Source organism: Hemitrygon akajei, chromosome 16 (assembly GCF_048418815.1).
Source record: "Hemitrygon akajei chromosome 16, sHemAka1.3, whole genome shotgun sequence".
Taxonomy (NCBI): domain Eukaryota; kingdom Metazoa; phylum Chordata; class Chondrichthyes; order Myliobatiformes; family Dasyatidae; genus Hemitrygon; species Hemitrygon akajei.
Window position 1 is genome coordinate 642,780 of NC_133139.1, and position 24,444 is coordinate 667,223.

The 24,444-nt window shown below is 43.1% G+C and overlaps 1 protein-coding gene across 3 annotated transcripts in view; it reads left to right on the plus strand.

Moving 5' to 3' along the window:
* LOC140739680 (sodium/iodide cotransporter-like) overlaps positions 1-24,444 on the plus strand; it is a 256,000-nt gene that overhangs the window by 15,466 nt on the left and 216,090 nt on the right. For all 3 annotated transcript variants that reach the window (XM_073068058.1, XM_073068059.1, XM_073068060.1), the window contains one exon: positions 19,070-19,121. In XM_073068058.1, the coding sequence (XP_072924159.1) occupies positions 19,070-19,121 (52 nt within the window). The remainder of the gene's footprint in view (positions 1-19,069; positions 19,122-24,444) is intronic.

Here is a 24,444-nt window from a genome sequence, read left to right on the forward strand (position 1 = left end):
GCTCTGATTTATAAAGGCCAACATACCAAAAGCTTTCTTCACCACCCTATCCACATGAGATTCCACCTTCAGGGAACTATGCACCATTATTTCTAGATCACTCTGTTCTACTGCCCTACCATTTACCATGTATATCCTATTTTGATTAGTCCTACCAAAATGTAGCACCTCACACTTATCAGCATTAAACTCTATCTGCCATCGTTCAGCCCACTCTTCTAACTGGCCTAAATCTCTCTGCAAACTTTGATAACCTACTTCATTATCCACAACGCCACCTACCTTAGTATCATCTGCATACTTACTAATCCAATTTACCACCCCATCATCCAGATCATTAATGTATATGACAAACAACATTGGACCCAGTACAGATCCCTGAGGCACACCACTAGTCACCAGCCTCCAACCTGACAAACAGTTATCCACCACTACTCTCTGGCATCTCCCATCCAGCCACTGTTGAATCCATTTTACTACTTCAATATTAATACCTAACGATTGAACCTTCCTAACTAACCTTTCGTGTGGAACCTTGTCAAAGGCCTTACTGAAGTCCATATAGACAACCTCCACTGCTTTACCCTAGTCAACTTTCCTTGTAACCTCTTCAAAAAATTCAATAAGATTTGTCAAACATGACCTTCCATGCAAAAATCCATGTTAACTGTTCCTAATCAGATGTCTATCCAGATAATTATATATACCATCTCTAAGAATACTTTCCATTAATTTACCCACCACTGACGTCAAACTGAAAGCCTATAATTGCTAGGTTTACTCTTAGAACCCTTTTTAAACAATGGAACCACATGAGCAATATGCCAATCCTCCCGCACCATCCCCGTTTCTAATGACATTTGAAATATTTCTGTCAGAGCCCCTGCTATTTCTATACTAATCTCCCTCAAGGTCCTAGGGAATATCCTGTCAGGACACAGAGATTTATCCACTTTTATATTCCTTAAAAGTGCCAGTACTTCCTCTTCTTTAATCGTCATAGTTTCCATAACTTCCCTACTTGTTTCCCTTACCTTACACAATTCAATATCCTTCTCCTTAGTGAATACCAAAGAAAAGAAATTGTTCAAAATCTCCCCCATCTGCTTCGGCTTCACACATAGCTGTCCACTCTGATTCTCTAAGGGACCAATTTTATCCCTCACTATCCTTCTGCTATTAATATAACTGTACAAACCCTTCGGATTTATTTTCACCTTAATTGCCAAAGCAACCTCATATCTTCTTTTAGCTTTTCTAATTTCTTTCTTAAGATTCTTCTTACATTCTTTATATTCCTCGACCACCTCATTTACTCCATGCTGCCTATATTTATTGTAGATATCTCTCTTTTTCCTAACCAAGTTTCCAATATCCCTTGAAAACCTTGGCTCTCTCAAACCTTTAACCTTTCCTTTCAAGCTAACAGGAACACAAAGATTCTGTACCCTCAAAATTTCACCTTTAGTTGAACCCCATTTCTCTATTACATCCTTCCCATAAAACAAATTGTCCCAATCCACTCCTTCTAAATCCTTTCACATCTCCTCAAAGTTAGCCTTTCTCCAATCAAAAATCTCAATCCTGGGTCCAGTCCTATCCTTCTCCATAATTATATTGAAACTAATGACATTGTGTTCACCGGACCCGAAGTGCTCCCCAACACATACCCCCATCACCTGACCTATTTCATTCCCTAACAGAAGATCCAACACTGCCCCTTCTCTAGTTGGTACCTCTACGTATTGCTGCAAAAAACTATCCTGCACACATTTTACAAACTCCAAACCATCCATCCCTTTTATAGTATGGTCTTCCCAGTCTATGTGTGGAAAATTAAAATCTCCCACAATCACATCCCTGTGCTTACTACAAATATCTGCTATCTCCGAACAAATTTGCTCCTCCAATTCTTGCTCTCCATTAGGTGGTCTATAATATACCCCTATAAGTGTTACTACACCTTTCCCATTCCTCAATTCTACCCAAATAATCTCCCTAGACGAGCCACCTAATCTATCCTGCCAGAGCATTGCTGTAATATTTTCTCTGACAAGCAACACAACACCTCCCCCTCTTGTCCCTCCGATTATATCACACCTGAAGCAACGAAATCCAGGAATATTTAATTGCTAATCACACCCCTCCTGCAACCATGTTTCACTAATAGCTACAACATCATATTTCCAGGTATCAATCCATGCTCTAAGCTCATCCACCTTTCTTACAATGCTCCTAGCATTAAAATAAATGCATTTAAGAAATTATCCACCTCTTCTTCTCTGTTTATCTCTAACAGTACAAATAACTTTATTGTCTTCTTTTTCTTCCTTCTCCCATACATCTGTTCCTACACTCTGGTTCCCCTCCCCCCCCCCCCGTACCTAGTTTAAATCCACTGGAGCCTCTCTAGCAAACCTACCTGCAAGAATAGTTGTCCCCCTCCAGTTCAAATGTAAACCGTCCCGCCGGAACAGGTCCCACCTCCCCTCGAAAACTGCCCAATTATCTATAAATCTGAAGCCCTCCCTCCTGTACCATGTCTTCAGCCACGTGTTGATCTGCACTGTCTTACTATTTCTAAACCCACCTGCATGTGGCACTGGTAGCAGTCCTGAGATTGCTATCCTGGAGGTCCTGTCCTTTAACTTGGCGCCTAGCTCCCTAGATTCACCTTTTAGGACCTCCTCACTCTTCCTACCTACGTCATTGGTCCCTACATGGCCCACGGCATCTGGCTGCTCACCCTCCCTCTTGAGAATACTGAGAACTCGATCTAAGATATCGCAGACCCTGGCACCAGGGAGGCAACAGACCATCCGGGATTCTCGATCTCTTCCACAGAACCTCCTATCTGCCCCCCTAACTATTGAATCTCCTCTTTTTACTCCTTCCCTTCTGAGCTGAGGGTCCAGTCTCGGTGCCAGAGACACAACCACTGCAACTTGTCCCTGGTAGGTCGTCCCCACCAACAGTATCCAAAACGGTATACTTATTGTTGATGGGAATGGCCACAGGGGTGCTCTGCTCTTCTTGTCTATTCCCCTTCCCTCTCCTGACAGTCACCCAACTACCTGTCTCCTGACTCCTAGGGGTGACTATCTCCCTGAAACTCCTGTCTATTTCTGCCTCTGCCTCCCGAATGATCCGAAGTTCATCCAGCTCCAGCTCCAGTTCCCTGACACGGTTTGTCAGGAGCTGCAGCTGGATGCACCTTTTGCAGGTGTAGTCATCAGGGACAACAGTGTCCGCCCTGACTTCCCACATACTGCAAACAGAGCACTCAACTGCCCTAACTGCTGCCTCCATTACCTACTCCTAATCTAATTAAATTAATTAAAGGAGCTTACCCGGCCTTACCTCACCTGGAGTGAAGCATGTACTCAGCCTCTGCTTGCTATTTAAATTCTCCCGCTGCCTCACGGGCCGACTTTCATGCAATTGTGCCCAGTTCAAACCTCCCCTCTGGCTGTTCTTGCTGAAGCCTAATTGAGCCAAAGCTGTCCTACTCTGCCTCAGTCCACTCCAACAATGACTGCTACGACGATGGCCGCTGTATATGGTGGCCTTTCTTTTTAAACCTTTGGCACGCTATGTCACTCGCCTGCACAGTCTAGCCTCTTTGCTGCTATCAGTTTAAAAAAAACAGCTTCTCTCTGAGCTTTTCCCTCTTCCCTCTCCACCTCTTGCTGCGATTTAAATAATGTTTTGTACAACCGCTACACAAAATCCCAGCACTATGGTCAATAGCTCAGTGATTGAAGACAAGCATGCCTGATGCCTTTCTCACTACTGTCTCCCAGTTTTGTCTCTTTCAGTAAGCTCTGAACTTGCACCCCAAGGCCTCCATATAGCAACACTGCCATGCTCACTCCCATTTAATCTTTGAGTCCCAGCAGAATTTAACTTCCCAAAATATCTTTTGAACAGCTCTATTGTACCTGCCTCCACCACTACCCATAAGACCATAATACACAGGAGCAGAATAAGGCCATTCAGCCCATCAAGTCTGCTCCGCTATTCCATCATAACCAATTTATTTTCCCCACCAACCCATTCTCCTGCCTTCTCCTCATAACCTTTGATGACTTTACTAATCAAGAACTTATCAACCCCTGCTTTAAATATACCCAGTGACTTAGCCTCCACAGTTATCTGTGACAAAGAATTCCACAGATTCTCCACCTTCTGGCTAAAGAAATTCCTCCTCATCGTTGTTCTAGGTTCATAAAGAAGTACAGCACAGAAACAGGCCCTTTGGCCCATCTAGTCCATGCCAAAACCATTTAAACTGCTTACTCCCATCGACCTGCACCGGGACCACAGCCCTCCATACCCCTACCATCTAGAATCAGAAGCAGATTTAATATCACTGGCATTTGTTGTGAAATTTGTTAACTTTATGGCAGCAGTACAATGAAATACATGATAAATAAATATAGAGAATAAAACTGAATTATTTTAAGTCTATGTAAGTCTATTAAATAGTTAGGTTTAAATAAGTAGTGCAAAATAACAGAAATAAAAAAATAGTGAGAACATTACAGGCCCTTCGGCCCACAATGTTGTGGCAACCACGTAACCTACTCTAGAAACTGCCTAGAATTACCCTACTTGCATAGCCCTCTATTTTTCTAAGCTCCATATACCTATCTTAGCGTCTCTTAAAAGACCCTATTTATCCGCCTCCTTCACTGTTGCTGGCAGTGCATTCTACGTACCCACCACTCTCTGTGTGAAAAACTTACCCCCGACATCCCGTCTGTACTAACCTCCAAGCACCTTAAAACTGTGCCCTCTCGTGTTAGCCATTTCAGCCCTGGGAAAAACCCTATGACTATCCACACAATCAATGCCTCTCATCATCTTATATACCTCTCCCAGTCGTCTCTCATTCTCCGTCGCTCCAAGGAGAAAAGGCCATGTTCACTGAACCTATTCTCATAAGGCATATTCTCAAATCCAGGCAACATCCTTATAAATCTCCTCTGCTCTGTTTCTATAGTATCCACATCCTTCCTGTAGTGAAGTGACCAGAAATGAACACAGTACTCCAGTGGGGTCTGACTAAGGTCTTATATAGCTGTAACATTACCTCGCAGCTCTTGAACTCAATCCCACAGCTGATGGGCCAACACACCTTAAGCCTTCTTAACAACACTGTTAACCTGCGCTGCAGCTTTCAGTGTTCCATGGACACTGATGCCAAAATCCCTCTGATCCTTCATACTGCCAGGAGTCTTAACTTTAATACTATATTCTGCCTTTAAGTTTGACTTACCAAAATGAATCACCTCACACTTGATTGAAGTCCATCTGCCACTTCTCAGCCCAGTTCTGCATCCTATCAATTTCCCGCTGTAATCTGACAACCCTCCAGACTATCCACAACACTCCCAACTTTTCTGTCATCAGCAAACTTACTAACCCATCCCTCCACTTCCTCATCCAGGTTATTTATAAAAATCACAAAGAGGAGGGGTCCCAGAACTGATCCCTTCATAAGACTACTGGTCACTAACCTCCATGCAGAATATGAACCATCTACAACCACCCTTTGCCTTCTGTGGGCAAGCCAGTTCTGGATCCACAAAGCAATGTCCCCTTGGATCCCATGCCTCTTTACTTTCTGAATGAGACTCGCATGGGGAACCTTATAAAATGCCCTTACTGAAATCCATATGCACTACATACACTGCTCTACCTTCATCAGTGTGAGGTTTTGTTCATGGGTTCACACTCAGCGATTCAGGAACAGCTTCTTGCCCTCTGCCATCTGATTCCTAAATGGACATTGAACCCTTGAACACTACCTCACTTATTAAATATATATTATTTCTGTTTTTTGCTCAATTTAAAATCTATTCAATATATGTATACTGTAATTGATTGATTGATTTTTTCTTCCATATTATGTATTGTATTGAACTGCTGCTGCTAAGTTAACAAATTTCATGACACATGCCGTTGATAATAAACCTGATTCTGATTACGATTCTATTTAGGAATTGGATGGCAGAGGTGAAGAAACTGTTACTGAATCGCTGAGTGTGTGCCTTCAGGCTTCTGTACCTCCTTCCTGATGCTAATATCGGGAAGGTGATAGGTGTCTTTGGGTTATAGGTGTCTTTAATGATGGACACCGCCTTCTTAAAGCATCACCCTTGAAGATATCTTGGATCCTAATCTGTGCCAGGAGCAGAGCAGGGTGACGAGGTTTCTCGCAGGCTGGCAACAATTGCTGAACGGAACCTGACCCGGATCTGGGCCGTACCTTCCAAATATCCAGACCTGACTTGCACTACCTTACTTTCCCTTTTCTATTTTCTAATTATGATTTATAATTTAAATTCTTATTATATTTACTTTGATTTGTTCTTCAGGGAGCGTGAAGCGCAGAATCAAATATCGCTGCGATGATTGTACGCTCTAGTATCAATTGTTTGGAGACAATAAAAGTAAAGTAAAGTAATTGTTCAAAAGGAAAGATTCACTGGTGTTCGGCGATTCCTGAGGCCCAATTGGCAGTGGGAGCAGAGCACAGCAAATGAAATAAATGTACAGAAGGGACAAGCAGGAGGGCCATTGTTGAGAGTAAGTTAATGGTCAGAGCAGAACTGTCAGGTTTTGGCTCAAAGGAAGTTTCGGCTCGGAAGAGGCTTTGGCTCTGGGTAAGTTTCTGTTAAGGTTTCCTTTCTTCCTCTCCCTTGCTGTACTTAGTGTAGTAAATGACTGTTGTGTGTTCTTTATGCCGATGTTGGAATCCTGGGAGACCCAGAGTCTCCCAGGGAACTACATCTGCATGAAGTGCATCCAGTTGCAGCTCCTTGAAGACTATGTTAGGGATTTGGAGCAACAGCTGGATGACCTTCAGCTTGTTTTGGAGAGTGAGGATATAATTGATCAGAATTACAGGGAAGTAGTAACCCAAAGTTGCAAGAGGCGAGTAGCTGGGTGACTGTCAGGACAAATGGAAATGTGAATATGCAGTTAGTGCAGAGCAGCCCTGTGGACATTCCTCTCAAAAATAAGTATACAGTTTTGGATACTGTTGTGGGGGGTAATCTCCCAGGGGACTGTCACAGAGACCAGGTCACTGGCACTGAGCATGGGTCCGTGGCGCAGAGGGTAAAGCGGAAGCAGAGGGGGGCAGTAGTGATAGGGGACTCAATAGTCAGAGGAAAAGACAGGACATTCTGTGCACATGAATGGGATACCCAGATGGTATGTTGTCTCAATAGCAAGAAGGACATTCTTGCTGTTGAGGGAGTGCAGTGTAGGTTCATGAGGTTAATTCCCGGGATGGCAGGGCTGTTGAAAGATTGGAGCGACTGGGCTTGTATACACTGGAATTTAGAAGGATGAGAGGGGATCTGATTGAAACATGTAAGATTATTAAGGTATTGGACACGCTAGAGGCAGGAAACATGTTCCCGATGTTGGGGGAGTCCAGAACCAGAGGCCACAGTTTAAGAATAAGGGGTAGGCCATATAGAACAGAGTTGAGGAAAAACTTTTTCACCCACAGAGTTGTGGATCTGTGGAATGCTCTGCCTCAGAAGGCAGTGGAGGCCAGTTCTCTGGATGCTTTCAAGAAAGAGTTAGATAGAGCTCTTAAAGATAGCGGAGTCAAGGGATATGGGGAGAAGGCAGGAAAAGGGTACTGATTGTGGATGATCAGCCATGATCCCAGTGAATGGCGGTGCTGGCTCGAAGGGCCGAATCGCCTGCTCCTGCACCTACTGTCTATTGTCTATTGTCTCCCAGGTGCCAGGGTCAGGGACATCTCAGATCATTTCCACAGCATTTTACAGAGGGAGGGAGAGCAGCCAGATGTCTTGGTACATATTGGTACCAATGACATAGGAAGGAAAAGCAATGAGGTCCTGAAGAGAGAATTTACGAGTTAGGCAGAAAGCTGAGAAACAGGACCTCCAGGATAATAATTTCTGAATTGCTACCTGTGCTATATGCTAGTGAGGGTAGAAACAGGATGATTTGGCATCTTAATGCATGGCTGAGTAGCTGGTGCAGGGGGCAGGTGTTCAGGTTTGTGGATCATTGGGATGTCTTCTGGGGGAGGTATGACCTGTACAAAAGGGATGAGTTACATCTGAATCCAAGGGGGATCAGTATTCTCGTGGGCAGGTTTGTTAGAGCTGTTGGGGAGGGTTTAATCTAATTTGGCAGGGGGTTGGGAGCCGGAGTGAAGGGATTCATGATAGGTCAGATGGTAAGAAAGCAAAGATAGCATGCAGTCAGGCTGTCAGGAAGGGCAGGCATATAGTAGGACAAAATTACAGTCAGCAGGATGATTATCATTGCATTAGGCATGCAAAATCAAAAAGGGTAGCAAATACAGCACTTGAAGTTTTTTATCTTAATGCATGGAGTACAAGAAATAAGGTGGACGATCTTGATGCAGTTTCACAGATTGTCGGGTATGATGTTGTGGCCATCACTGAATCATGGCTGAAGGATGGTTGTAGTTGGGAGCTGAATACTCAAGGTTACATGTTATATTGGAGGGATAGGAAGGTAGGCAGAGCGGTTGGCGTGGCTCTGCTCATAAAGAATGGCATCAAATCAGTAGAAAGATTTGACATAGGATTGGAAGATGTTGAATCCTTGTGGGTTGAGTTAAGAAACTGCAAGGGAAAAAGGACCCTGATGGCAGTTACATACAGGCCTCCCAACAGTAGTTGGGATGTAGACCACAGTTTACAACAGGAAATAGAAAAGGCATGTCAAAAGGGTAATGTTATGATAGTCATGGGAAATTTTAACATGCAGGTCAATTGGAAAATCAGGTAGGTAATAGATCTCGAGAGCAAAATGGATTTTTAGGGCATTTTGTCATTGAGCCTACTAGGGGATCAGCTATACTGGATTGAGTGTTATGTAATGAACTGGAGGCAATTAGGGAGCTTAAGGTAAAAGAGCCCTTAGGAGTCAGTGATCACAGCATAATTAAGTTCAACTTGAAGTTTCATAGGGAGAAAGTAAAGACTGATGTAACAGTATTTCAGTGGAGTAAACAAAATTACAGTGGTATGAGAGAGGAGTTGTCCTAAGTAAATTGGAAAGAACTGCTGGCAGGGATATCAGCAGAGCAGGAATGGCATGAGTTTCAGGGAAAAATAAGGAAGGTACAGGACGGATATATTCCAGAAATAAAGAAACACTCAAATGGCAAAATAGTACAACCGTGGCCGACAAGGAAAGTCAAAACTAATGTAAAAATAAAAGATAGGGCATACTACAAAGCAAAAATTAGCAGGAATATAGAGGATTGCAAAGCTTTTAAAGACCTACAGAGAGCAACTAAAAGAATCATTAGAAGAGAAAAGATGATATATGAAAGCAAGAGAACAAACAATATCAAAGTGGATAGTAAAAGCTTTCTCAAGTATGTAAAAATAAAAGAGAAATGAGAATGGATATAGGACCAGTAGAAAATGAGGCAGGAGAAATAATAACAGCGGACAAGGAGATGACAGATGAACTAAATGAGTATTTTGCCTCAGTCTTCACTGTGGAGGGTACTATCAGTGTGCCAGATGTTGTAGTGTGTGAAGGAGAAGAAGTGAGTTCAGTTTCTATTACAAGGGAGAAGATGTACAAAAAACTGAAATACCTAAAGGTACATAAGTCACCCAGATCAAATGAATTTCATCCTTGGGTCCTGAAAGATTGTTTAGGCATTAGAAACGTCTTTCAAAAATCATTGGACTCTGGCACGGTGCCAGAGGACAGGAAAATTGCAAATATCACTCTACCCTTTAAGACAGGAGGAAGGCAGCAGAAAGGAAATTATAGACCAGTTAGCCTGACTTCAGTGGTTGGGAACATGTTGGAGTCAATAGTTGAGGCTGAGGGGATGGATACTTGGTGATACATGACAAGATAGGACAAAGTCAGCATGATCTCCTTCAGGGAAAATCCTGCCTTATGAACCTGTTGGAAATCTTTGATGAGATTACAAGTAGGATAGATAAAGGATATGTCGTGGATGTTGCATATTTGGACATTCAGAAGGCCTCTGACAAGGTGCCACACATGAGGCTGCTTACAAGTTAAGAGCCCGTGGCATTACAGGAAAAATACTTCCATGGTTAGAGCATTGGCTGATTGGTAGGAGGCAGTGAGTGGGAATAAAAGGGATCCTTTTCTGGTTAGCTGCCAGTGGCTAGTGGTGTTCTGCAGTGGTCAGTGGTAGGATTGTTTCTTTTTATGCAGTGTATGAATGATTTAGATTATGGAATAGATGTCTTTGTTGCCCAGTTTGCAGATGATATGAAGACTGGAGGAGGGACAAGTAGTGTTGAGGGAACAGGTAGGCTGCAGAAGGTCTTAGACAGATTAAGAAAATGGGCAAGAAAGTGGCAAATGAAATACAATATTGGAAAATGCATGGTGATGTGGTTTTGTAATGGAAATAAATGTGCGGACTATTTTCTAAACAGGGAGAAAACCCAAAATTCTGAGATGCAAAGGGACTTGGGAGTCCTTGTGCAGAACACCCTAAAGGTTAACTTTCAGGGTGAGTCAGTGGTGAGGAAGGCAAATACAATATTAACATTCATTTCAAGAGGTCTAGAATACAACAGCAGGGATGTGATACTATGGCTTTATAAGGCACAGGTGAGGCCTCACCTTGAGTATTGTGAACAGTTTCGGGCTCCTTATCTAAGAAAAGATGTGCTGGCATTGGAGAGTCCAGAGGAGGTTCACAAGCATGATTCCAGGAATGAAAGGGTTATCATTGATGGTTCTGGGACACCACTCAACTAATTGGTTATTTTGCCCTTTCATCACCATCTGAAATTCAGCCAAAAACTCATCCATGTACCTACCCAATCTTCTCTTAAACATTGAAATTCAAAACTTGTGCCAACAGCTCATTCCACACTCACACAACCCGCTGAGTGAAGTTTCCCCTCATGTTTTCCTTAAACTTTTCGCCTTTCACCACTAACCAATACCCTATGGTTGTAGTCCCACCCAACTTCAATGGAAAAAGCCTGCTTTCATTTACCCTATCTATACCCCTCATAATTTTGTACACTTCCATCCAATCTCCTCTCAATCTTCAATGTTCTAAGGAATACAGTCCTAACCTATTTAATATTTCCTTTTCTAAAGGGAGATCCTTCTATTCTGAGGCTGTGCCCACTGGTCCAAGACTCGCTCACTATAGGAAACAAACCTGGTACAAATTCCAGGCACCCATCACCTTTGGTGTAAAATCTTGACTCATATATTTTATTTGAACCTACCCTTACTCGCCTAAATGCATGCCCTCTAGTATGAGTCATTTCTACCCTGGGAGAAGGATACTGTCTGTCTACTATTTCTACATCTCTAATAATCTTATAAACCTCGATCAGATTTCACTTCAACCTCCGCTACTCCAGAGAAAACAATCCAAGTTGGTACAACTTCTCGTTGTAGCACATACCCTCTAATCCAGACAGCATCCTGGCAAACCTCTTCTGCACCCCATTTCCTACAATGGGGAAACCAGGAATGAATGCAATACTTCAAGCATGGTCTAACTAGAATTTTATTAAACTTCTAAATAACTTCCTGGATTAAATTCCACTTGCCTTGATTTTTGTCTACTTCCAAGTATCACCCACTGGAGTCTATCTCCCAGCTCCACCTATCCACTTCCCCCACATTTTTCCATTTGTCTACCATCCTTCACCTGTCCTCAGTCACCTCCAGCCCCTGTCTCAGCATTTCCTCTGTCTTTATACTGGCTCTCTCACCTCTCCACTTTCAGCCCCCGATCTACCTAGATTAAGTTCCATCTGCTGCCACTCCAATCACAAACAAGCGAAAATCTGCAGATGCTGGAAATCCAAGCAACATACACAAATGCTGGAGGAACTGAGCAGGCCGGGCAACATCTGGGAAACGAGTACAATCAATGTTTCAAGCCATGACCCTTCAGCAGGACGCTTGTGTGTGTTGCCACCACTCCACCCAACTTTCCAAATGATCTATGTCCCACTATGTCCTTACACAACCTTTTTCACTACCGATGTTAAATTAATTTTTGTGTTGTCTACAAACTATCTAATTGTACCCCCTACATTCTCAAGTCATTTACACATACAGAATATTGAAATGGCAAAATGGCACAGATGCCAGTGTATACTCCGTCTTCAGAGATGGCGACAGAGATCAAGAAAGGTGGGAGAAATGTAAGAGATAGTAAATTTGAGGGCAGAGTGTAAGTTGGAGGCTAAATTGAAGAAATAGATGATATTATCATGGCTGCAAAAAGCAGCACCAATGCAGTAGTCAATGTAGCAGAAAGCATCCACCCACCATCATCCTCATCCGGTCTCAGCTATCACCTGCCAGTATGTACTTTGTTCCCTTCCCCCACCCACCCTCCTACTTTTCCCCTTACCTGATCTCACCTAGCACCTCCCCCACTTCCAACCACTTTCCCCTGTACCTCCCCCACCCACCTTCGCCTTCACCTGGTCTCACCTATCATGTGCCAGCTAGTACTCCATTCCCTTCTCCACTGACTCACCTTCCTCCTAACCTGGTCTCATTTATCACTTGCCAGCTTGTGCTCCTTCCCTCCTCCTCCCCCAATTTCTCTCTCACTTCTCCCACCCACCTTCCCTCTTGTTGTGTTCTTTATATTTGTATGTACCGTGTGTTAAAAATAAAGAATCATATTCTGGAAAAATTAGAACTTTTATTTACAGCAACTATCAAAGCACATTTCTTACAGCGCCATGTTCTCAATCATCCTGTCATTTTTGCACATGCTCTGAACTCCGTCCATCACATTCTTACACGTGACACGTGATATCACCACATCTTCCCTTCCTTAAAAAGAAAAACAATTAGCAACATTAATCAAAGCAAATGCATAATTTAACATGTCTCTATCAGTCTCTCCGGAGGTTTACAAACACGAGTAAACCTTCTCAGTGGTTCACACAGTTCTTGTGTTTCGTTGTTATTTTCTTGTTTTGTCTGGTCTGCATCAGTTTCTTGAGGTCTTTGAGAAGAAATTGCAATTCATTCATTAATTGTGTAATCTCTTTTTTATGCTGAGACGTCATTATTTCAATAAAACTTCTCAATTCCTTCACTTGTGCTTTCACTTCTTCAATTGGATCCTGATTCTTGTCACTCTTTGGCTTCAGATCAATATTGTACTGTACCGGGAAGTTTGGTTTTGGTGGCAATGCTTTGTCAGATGCTGGTAACAAAGGGATAGGTCTGGGATTTTTCTTTATGGCTTCTTTTACTTTTGCCGCGTTGGAATCAAATTCTGTTCTGTCTCGCTCTTTCATCAAATCACTATTCTGACTCTGTGTCGCTGTCCAGGACTAATACTCTTTTCACCAAATTCAGTTTCTCACAGGCAGATAAACCCAATATTGACTTACATTTTTTGGCACTACCACAAATGAAAGCATGTGCACACTATTTTTGTGTGATACTTTTGCCCTTTTGGAATGTCTGCACCTGAGTACCCAGTCACTTTTATATTTGTCTGATGTAACTTTGGTCTTGGCTTTAATGCATTAAACTCAGATTCTGCAAGAACATTTACTTGTGCTCCAGTATCCAGTTTAAACAGAATATTGTTTTGGTTCACTTGCAATGGAATAGTTCAGTCATTCTTACTTTGTTTGTTTTCACAAAGCACGTCGATATAAAACTCCTCACGTTCATTTTCAAGCACTGCATTTACGTGTTTTATTTCCTTTCTACTTCTGCAATAGCATGATTGCTCTTACTGCAGTGATTGCACTTTTTTCCATACGCTGGACACTTTTTAAGTCAGTACTCCGGCCCACAGCGATCACAAAGTTTTTTTCTTTCAGATGACGTGTTGCTCTCTGTTGGTTTTGTTGCTGCTTCATTATTTATTCTAACATGCTCCTGGTTATTCACAGCATGTATGCTGCAGTGCTCAATAAAAAGCTCTTTAGCCTGCAACTTTACGGTTTCCAAAGCTTTGCAGAGAATCAAAGCTTTTCCCAAATTTACATCTGGTTCTCTTAAGAGTCTTTCTCTCAGAGCATTATCCAGAATGCCACAAACAATTCTGTCTTTAATGAGAGAGTCTGTCAGCTCTGCAAACTCACATGTTTTACTTCAGTTTCTCAATTCGGTAACAAATTGATCAATCGTTTGACCAGCTTTCTGTTTGCATGTAAAGAATTTGTATCATTCATATGTCACATTGCACTTCAGTATACAAGATGCTTCAAACTTGTTGATTATTGCTTTTAGATTCAAACTATCTCCATTCTCAAAAGTATAATGGTTATATACCTCAATTGCATCGTCACCAATCACGTGGAGTAGAATGGCAGCTCTAGTTTTCTCCGTTATTTTATCTGCTCTGATCACCAATAAACAAATTTCAAAATGCTGTTTAAATCTTTTCCAGTTTTCGGGTACGTTCCCAGTCAGCTGAAATGTTTTCGGAGGTTTCAACCCTTCCACTTGTAAAGCTGTTAGCAAACACTAAAAAAATTTGCGCTTTTTTTTCCGATTATCTTCGATTCTCCCGTGTTAGTCAAACGTATTATTCTTCCAGACCTACTTCTGACACCATGTTGTGTTCTTTATATTTGTATGTACCATGGGTTGACAATAAAGAATCATATTCTGGAAGGATTAGCACTTTGATTTACCGCAACTACCAAAGCACATTTCTTACAGCGCCGTGTTCCTGATCATTCTGTCATCTTTGCACATGCTCCGAACTCCGTCCAATCATGTTCTTACATGTGACACGCGATATCACCACGCCCCTCACTTGGTCTGACCTATCACCTGCCAGCTTGTATTCCTCTACACTCCCCCACCACCACTTCTGTCTAGTTTCACCTATCATCTGCCAGCTTGTACCTCGTCCCCTCCCCCACCCACTTATTGTCCCCCTCACCTGGTCTCACTTTTCACCTGCTAGCTAATTCTTACCCTCCCCTGCCCTACCCACCCACACACCTTCCCCCTCACTGGGCCACACCTGCCAATTTGTACTCTTTTCACTCCCCCTAACTTTTCATTTTGGCTTCTGCCCCCTTCTTTTCAAGTCCTGGTTATGGGTCTCAGCCTAAAACATCATTCCTTTCCTAAGAAGCTGCCTGACTTCCTGCATTTCACCAGCATTATAGAACATGGAAACATAGAAAACCCACAGCACGATATAGGTCCTTAGGCGCACAATGCTCTGCCGAATATGTACTTACTTTAGAAATTAACTTGGGTTACCCATAGCCCTCTATTTTCCTAAGCTCCATGTACCTATACAGGAGTCTCTTAAAAGACCCAATTGTATCTACCTCCACCACTGTCACCAACAGCCCATTCCATGCACTCACCACTCTCTGTGTAAAAAACTTACCCCTGACATCTTCTCTGTACCTACTTCTGAGCATCTTAAAACTGTGCCCTCTTGTGGTAGCCATTTCAGCCCTGGGAAAAAGCCTCTGACTATCCATATGATCAATGCCTCTCATCATCTCGTACATCTCTATCAGGTCACCTCTCATCCTCTGTTGCTCCAAGGAAAAAAGGCCGAGTTCACTTAACCTATTCTCATAAGGCATGCTCCCCAATCCAGGCAGCATCCTTGTAAATCTCCTCTGCACCCTTTCTATAGTTTCCATATCCTTCTTGTAGTGAGGTGACCAGAACTGAGCACAGTACTCCAAGTGGGGTCTGACCAGGGTGCTATATAACTGTAACATTACCTCTTGGTTCTTGAACTTAATCCCATGGTTGATGAAGGCCAATGCACCGTATGCCTTCTTAACAACACTGTTAACCTGCGCAGCAGCATTGAGTGTCCTATGGACTCTGACCCCGAGATCCATCTAATCCTTTACACTGCCAAGAGTCTTACCATTAATACTATATTTTGTCATCATATTTGACCTACCAAAATGAACCAGCTCACACTTATATTGGTTGAACTCCATCTGCTACTACTCAGCCCAGTTTTGCATCCTGTCGATGTCCCACTGTAACCTCTGACAGCCCTCCATTCTATCCACAACACCCCCAACCTTTCTGTCATCAGCAAATTTACTAACCCATCCCTCCACTTCGTCATTCAGGTCATTTATAAAAATTACAAAGAGAAGGGGTCCCAGAACAAATTCCTGAGGCACACGAGTGGTTACCGACCTTCATGAAGAATATTTCCCGTTTACATCCACTCTTTGCCTTCTCTGTGCAAGCCAATTCTAGATTCATAAAGCAAGGTCCCCTTGGAACCCATGCCTCTGTAGTTTTTCAATAAGCCTTGCATGGGGTACCTTATCAAATGCCTTGCTGAGATCCATATACACTACATCTACTGCTCTATCTTCATCAATGTGTTTAGTCACATCCTCAAAAAATTCAGTCAGGTTCCTAAGGCACGACCTGCCTTTGACAAAACGATGCTGAGTATTCCTAATCATATTATGCCTGTCCAAATGTTCATAAATCCTGCCTCTCAGGATCTTTTCCATCAACTTACCAACCACTGAGGTAAGGCTCACTGGTCTATAATTTCTCTACTCTCTTTCTTGAATAAGGGAACAACATCTGCAAACCTCCAATCATCCGGGACCTCTCCCATCCCCATTGATGATGCAAAGATCATTGTCAATGGCTCAGCAATCCCTTCCCTCACCTCCCACAGTAGCCTGGGGTATATCTTGTCCGGTCCTGGTGACTTAATCAACTTGATGCTTTCTAAAAGCTCCAGCACATCCTCTTTCTTAATGTCTATATGCTCAAATTTTTCAGCCCACTGTAAGTCATCCCTACAATCACCAAGGTCCTCTTCCGTAGCAAAGTATTCAATAAGTATCTCCGCTACCTCCTCCGGTTCCATATACACTTTTCCACTGTCACTCTTGATTGGCCCTATTCTCTCACATCTTATCTTTTTGCTCTTCACATACTTGTAGAATGCCTTGCAACAAGTGCTACACCTGTCCTTACACCTCCTCTCTTACCACCATTCAGGGCCCCAAACAGTCCTTCCAGGTGAGACAACACTTCACTTGTGAGTTTGTTGGGGTAATCTATTTCATTCGGTGCTCCCGGTGCGGACTCCTCTACATCGGCGAGACACAACACAGATTGGGGGACTGCTTCGTCGAGCACCTCTGCTCCATCCGCAACAACAGACAGGATCTCCCAGTTGCCACCCACTTCAACTCTGCTTCACATTCCCTTTTGGATATGTCCATACATGGCCTCCTCTACTGCCATGATGAGGCCAAATTCAGGTTGGAGGAGCAACACCTCATATACCATCTAGGTACCCTCCAGCCCCTTGGTAAGAACATCAAATTCTCCAACTTCTGGTAATTCCCTCCTTCTCCCTTCCCCCATCCCACTTTCACTCTGTCTCCTCTTCTAGCTGCCTATCACCTCTCTCATGATTCTGCCTTCTTCTACTACCCATAATGCTTTCCCCTTAGATTCCTTCTTCACCTCTCCTGCCTATCCCCGCCCTGCTTCCCCTTCCCCTCCCCTTGATCTTTCCACTGATTGGTTTTCCACCCTCCCCCTACCTTCTTTATGGGGCCCCTGCCCCCTCCTTCTTCAGTCCTGATGAAGGGTCTCGGCCCAAAACGTTGACTGCTCATTTCAACAGATGCTGCCCGACCTGCTGAGTTCATCCAGCTTGTTTGTATCTGTTGATTTGACCACAGCATCTGCAGTATACTTTGTATTTACTGATAATTTTCTAGATTTCTATCATTGCCTAGTTTTTTGAACCTTTAGGTAAGTTTTTCTTTTCTTCTTGACTAGATTTTCAACAGCCTTTGTACATCATGATTCCTGTACTCTACCATCCTTTCTCTGTCTCATTAGAACGTACCTATGCAGAACGCCACGCAAATATCCCCTGAACGTTTGCCACATTTCTGCCGTACATTTCCCTGAGAACTTCTGTTCCCAATTTATGCTTCCAAGTTCCTGCCTTATAACTTCATATTTCCCCTTAATCCAATTAAATGCTTTCCTAACTTGTCTGTTCCCATCCCTCACCAATGCTATGGTAAAGGAGATAGAATTGTGATCACTATCTCCAAAATGCTCCTCCCTCTACTCTATTGCCTGCTCCTCTGGTGCCCGCTCTGTAAATCTGTCTTCTTTTTAAATTCTTACAACTGGTCTAACTCGCTGATGTCCACATGCCTGCGTAGTTGTGCCTCAATGTCAACACATTTTGTGTGTGTTGTACAGAAATCTGATAGCAGAGAGGAAAAACCTGTTCTTAAAATGTGTAGTTAGTGTCTTCAGGCTTCTGTACTTATTCTTTGATGTTAACATTAAGAAGAGGGCATGCACTTAATGATGATGCTGTTCTTTTGAAGTACTGTATCTTGAAGATGTCCTCAGTGGATGGGGAGTGTATTGTCTGTGATGGAGCTGACTGAATTGAGAACCCTCTGCAGCCACTTTCTTCTTGTGTAATGCGACCTCCATACCAGCTGTGATGCAAAGTTCAAAGTTCAACCAGTCAGAATGCTCTCCTTGGTACATCTGTAGAAATTTGCTGGAGTATTAGGTGACATGGGCCAATGGGCTGGATGGCCTACTCCTGCTCCTATTTCTTATGTCATACCAAATCTCCTTAAATTCCTAACACAGTAGAACTGCCAGCATGCCTTCTTCATGATTGTATCAATATGGTAGATCCTCTGAGATGTTGATGTCCAGGAGGTTGAAGGGGCTTACCCTTTCCATCACTGATCTCTCAGTGATGACTGGTATGTGTTCTTCTGACTTTTCCTTCCTGAAGTCCATACAATAAGGCAGTGAGGGGAATGTATATCTGCAAGGTTGTTGGGGATTTATGAAGGAGATTACTGAAGCCGTGATGAGAAATCCCTCCTTAACCTATCAGCTTCGCAATGTCAAATAACCATGGCTGATACATTTAGCTTTCAGAGATCAAATGCTCCTTTCAATGGACATGGTGTATGTGTGTCAATCTTTTGCAGAGAGTACTCATGCCAAGTATCTCCTTTATCTAACTGTTTGTTTTTAAACATTGCAGGTCTTGTACACGGGAGTTGTCATTTATGCCCCAGCACTGATATTAAACCAAGGCAAGTAGAAGACATCCTGTTTCTTGTTTAAAAACATTAGGCACTGAAGTGGGAGTTTTTGGAAGAACTCTTAGTGCTTCTTCCCATTCACTCAAATCACAACAGTTTTCTTTGGAGTTAGCTCCTCCCTCCACCCTGTTCCCAAGAGCTCTCTCATCCCTCAGCTGAAAGAAAACTGGCTAAATCAACTATAATCATGGAGGTTTTAGAGACGGCAGGTGCTGGAATCTGGAGCAGCACACAAGCTACTGGAGGAACTCAAAAGGTTGATCACCATCTGTGGATCCAGATCCAGCACTGGGGATCAGATTGATCACTGACTGTGGATCCAGAGTCAGCACTGAGGATCAGTTCTTTGGAGAGAAGGAGGATGAGAGGAGACATGATAGAGGTGTACAAGATATTAAGAGGAATAGACAGAGTGGACAGCCAACGCCTCTTCCCCAGGGCACCACTGCTCAGTACAAGAGGGCATGGCTTTAAGATAAGGGGAGGGAAGTTCAAGGGGGATGTTAGAGGAAGGTTTTTCACTCAGAGAGTGGTTGGTGCATGGAATGCACTGCCTGAGTCAGTGGTGGAGGCAGATACACTAAGAGACTACTAGACAGGTATATGGAGGAATTTAAGATGGGGGGGGTTATATGGGAGGCAGGGTTTGAGGGTTGGCACAACATTCTGGGCCGAAGGGCCTGTAATGTGCTGTACTATTCTATGTTCTATGTTCAAGCACCATCTGTGGATCCAGATCCAGCACTGGGGATCAGATTGATCACCATCTGTGGATCCAGAGCCAGCATTGATGTTGAGAGTGGAAAGGGGAGATGGCCCATATAAAGAGGAGGGGTGAGGGGTGAGACAGTGGCTGGAGAGGATAGATAAACCGAGGAGGGGTGAAGGATGGTAGGCAAATAGATCTGTGTATGGGAGGGGAAGAGATGGTTCTAGGAGACCTACTTGTGATTAAACAAAGGCAAATGGAGTGAGAATTAGGGAGGGAATGGTGAAGGAGAAGACAGCTGCTGGAAGACAAAGGGTTATCGCAGGAATCTGACAAGCAAGGACAGTGATAAGCAAATCAATGAGAGAGAAGTGTAGGGCTGATGGGGAGAGGGAGAGGGATCTGCTCAATGTGTAGGTGGTAAGTGGTTGGCACCAGGTGACATAAGGGACAATTTAGATCCTTCCATTATTCTTGTGTCCATCTCTCACAGTGGTGAGATGGTTTCAGCCAACTCAATGTTGAATGCTCCCAGAACACAGTCGATGTGGGAGTTTGAGGAAATAAACATAGAATGGGAATGGCTAATCTTTAGAGAATTCTTGGAATGAAATGTTAGTTGCAAAAGCCTCTATTCCATTATTGAAGTCAATAAAATTGGTTAGACATGTTTAGTTTCCTTCTTAAATAGAAAACTGGGTGATGATCTTTGAGAAGGAAGATACTTCAGTATCGCATCTGTGGAAGCATGCCACAATGCTGAGATAAAATCATCAGACAGAGGAGTAGAATTAGACCATTCAGTCCATCATGGCTGATCCTGGATCCCACTCAACTCCATTCACCTGCCTTCTCGCCATATCCCTTGATGCCCTGACCAATCAAGAAATGCTCAACTTCCGTCTTAAATATACCCACTGACTGTGGCAGAGCATTCCACAGATTCACTACTCTCTGGCTAAAACATTTTCCTCCTTATCTCTGTTCTGAAATGTCACCCCTCAATTTTGAGGTTGTGCCCCCTAGTTCTGGATACCACCATCATAGGAAACATTCTCTCCACATCCTCCCTATCTAGTTCTTTCACCATTCGGTAAGTTTCAATGAGATCCCCTCTGCATTTTTCTAAACTCCAGTGAGTACAAGCCCAAAGCTACCAAACGCTACTCATATGTTAACCCCTTCATTCTTGGAATCATCTTTGTGAACTTTCTCTGGACCCTCTCCAATGACGATCCATCCTTTCTGAGATATGGGGCCCAAAACTATTGACAATATTCCAAGTGTGGCCTGACTGGTGTCTTATAAAGACTCTGCATTATCCCCTTGCTTTTATGTTGTATTCCTGTTGAAATAAATGCCAACATTGCATTTGCTTTCTTTACCATAGATTCAACCTGTAAATTAACCTTCTGGGAGTTTTGCACGAGGACTCCTAAGTCCCTCTGCACCTCTGATGTTTGAATCTTCTCCCCATTTAGATAATAGTCCGCACTATTGTTCCTTTTATCAAAAACCATTATCATACATTTCCCAACATTGTATTCCATTTGCCACTTTTTTGCCCATTCTTCCAATTTGTTGAAGTCCTGCTGCAATTGCATTGCTTCCTCAGCACTACCTACTCTTCTACCTATGTTCATAGCATCCACTAACTTTGCCACAAAGCCATTAATTCCATGATCTAAATCAGTGTCAGTGACAAATAATGTGGAAAGTAGTGGTCCCAATACTGACTCCTGAGGAACACCACTAGTCATTGGCAACCAAACTTTTATTGCCACTTGCCTGTCAGCCATTCCTCTATCCATGCCAGTATCTTTCCTGTAATACCATAGAATTTTATCTTGTTAAGCAGCCTTATGAGAGGCACCTTATCAAATGCCTTCTGAAAATCCAAGTAAATGACATCTGCTGCCTCTCCTTTGTCCACCCTGCTTATTACTTCCTCAAAGAACTCTTAACGGATTTGCCAGGCAAGATTTCCCTTTACATAAACCATGCAGACTTTAACTTATTTTATCATTAGTTTCCAAGTACCCCGAAGACTCATCCTTAATGATAGACTCCAACACTTTCCCAACCACTGAGGTCAGGCTAACTGGCTACAATTTCCTCCCTTCTTAAAGAGTGGTGTAATACTTGCAATCTTCCAGTCCTCCAGGACCATGGCAGAATCAAGTGATTCTTGAAAGATCATAACCAATACATCTGCTATCTCTTCAACAACTTTTCTCGGGACTCTGGGATGTAGTCCATCTGGTCCATGTGACTTATCCACCTTAAGACCTTTGAGTTTGCTTCGCACTTTTTCCTTTGTAATAGCAATGCCACTCACTCCTGTTCCCTGACACTTACGGACCTCTGGCACACCACTCGTGTCTTCCACTGTGAAGACAGACGCAAAATACTCATTCATTTCATCTGTCACTTTGTCCCCCATTACTACCTCACCAGCATCATTTCCCAGTGGTCCAATATCAACATTCACCTCCATTTTACTCTTAATATAACTGAAAAAAGTTTCATATCCTACTTTATATTATTGGCTAGTTTGCCCTCATATTTTGTCTTTTGCTTTTTTATAGCATTTTTGTTGTCTTTTGTTGGATTTTAAAAGCTTCCCACCCACTTTTGCTACCTTACATGTCCTTTCTTGTCTTTTATGCAGTCCTTAACTTCCTTTGTTAGCCACAGTTGCCTACCCCCACTATTTGAGAATATCTATCCTACGCCTTGTGAACTATTTCCTCAGCCATCTCTGCTCTGCCATCATCCCCGCCGGTATCTTCCTCCAATCCACCTGGGAAAGCTTCTCTCTCATGCCTCTGTAATTCCTTTTATTCCATTGTGATATAGATACATGTGACTTACGTTTCTTCCTCTCAAACTGCAGTATGAATTCAAACATATTGTGATCACTATGTTCACTAAGTATTCTTTTACATTCAGCTCCCTGAGAAGTTTAGGTTATTACACAACACCCAATCTAAGATAGCCTTTCCCCGAGTAGGCTCAAACACAAGCTGCTCTAAAAATCTGTCTCGTCGGCATTCAACAAATTCCCTCTCTTGCGATCCAACATCAACCTGGTTTTCCCAATTCCCTTGCATATTGAAGTTCTCCATTACAATTGTGTCATTTCCTTTGTTACATGCCTCCTTTTCCAGCTCCCTTTGCAATCTCAGCACCCCCCCCCCCCACCCCCGATCTTGGCTACTATTTGGAGGTCTATATATGAATCCTGTGATTTTTTTTTTACCCTTGCAGTTTTTTAACATCACCCACAAAGATTCAACATTCTATGGCCCTATATCACCTCTTTCTAAAGATGTAATTCCATCTCTTACCAACAAAGCCTCACCGCTGCCTATGACTTCCTGCCTGTCCTTTCAATGCAAAGAACTTTCTTTGATAGTAAGCTCCCAACCAGGGCTTTCTTTCAGCCAAGGGTCAGTGATGCCCACAACCTCATACCAATCAATCTCTAAATGCACCATGTGTTTGTCCACCTCTATCCTCAGCTCTATCATATTGGTTCTCATCCCCCTGCTATATTAGTTAAAACCACTCCCAACAGTTCAAGTAAACCTGCCGGCAAGAATATTGGTCCCCCTCGGATTGAAGTGCGACCCATCCCTTTTGTACCATTCCCACTTGCCCCAGAAGAGGTCCCAATTATCCAGAAAACTGAATTCCTGCCCCCTGCTCCAATTCTTCAGCCATGCATTTATCTGCCACTTCACTCTATTCCTATCCTCACTGTTGTGTGGCTCAGGCAGCAATCCCAAGATTACTAACCTTGATGTCCTGTATCACAGCTTCCTTCCTGATTCCTTGTTTTCTTTTTTCAGGAACTCCTCCCTTTTTCTACCTATGTCGTTGGTACCAATGTGTATCACAACCTCTGGCTGCTCACCCCACCTTTTCAAGATGTTGTGGATGTGTTCAGAAACATTGCAGACCCTAGCACCTGGGAGGCAAACTATCTGTGTTTCTTTTTCACATCCATAGAAACAACTATCTGTCCCCATGACTATAGAGTCCCATATTTCTGCTGGCATTTTCGTCAGTTCCCTAACCTTCTGAGACTCAGTCCCAGAGGTGCTGCCACTGTTGCTTCCCCCAGGTAGTTCGTCCCCCACAAAAATACTCAAAATGGAGTACTTATTGTTAAGGGGGATGACCACAGAGGTGCTCTCCACTATCTGATGTTCTTCTTTCCCTCTTCTGCCAGTCACCCATTTATGTCTCCTCTAGCATTGGGATGACTCCCTGTAGCTCCTGTCTATCACTGCTTCACTTAGAACCATAGAACCATAGAACATTACAGCACAGAAACAGGCCTTTTGGCCCTTCTTGGCTGTGCTAAACCATTTTTCTGCTTAGTCCCACTGACCTACACCTGGGCCATATCCCTCCAAACCCCTCTCATCCATATACCTGTCCAAGTTTTTCTTAAATGTTAAAAGTGAGCCCGCATTCACCACTTCATCTGGCAGCTCATTCCACTCTCCCACCTCTCTCTGTGTGAAGAAGCCCCCTCTAAAGTTCCCTTTAAACTTTTCTCCCTTCACCCTTAACCCATGACCTCTGTTTTTTTCC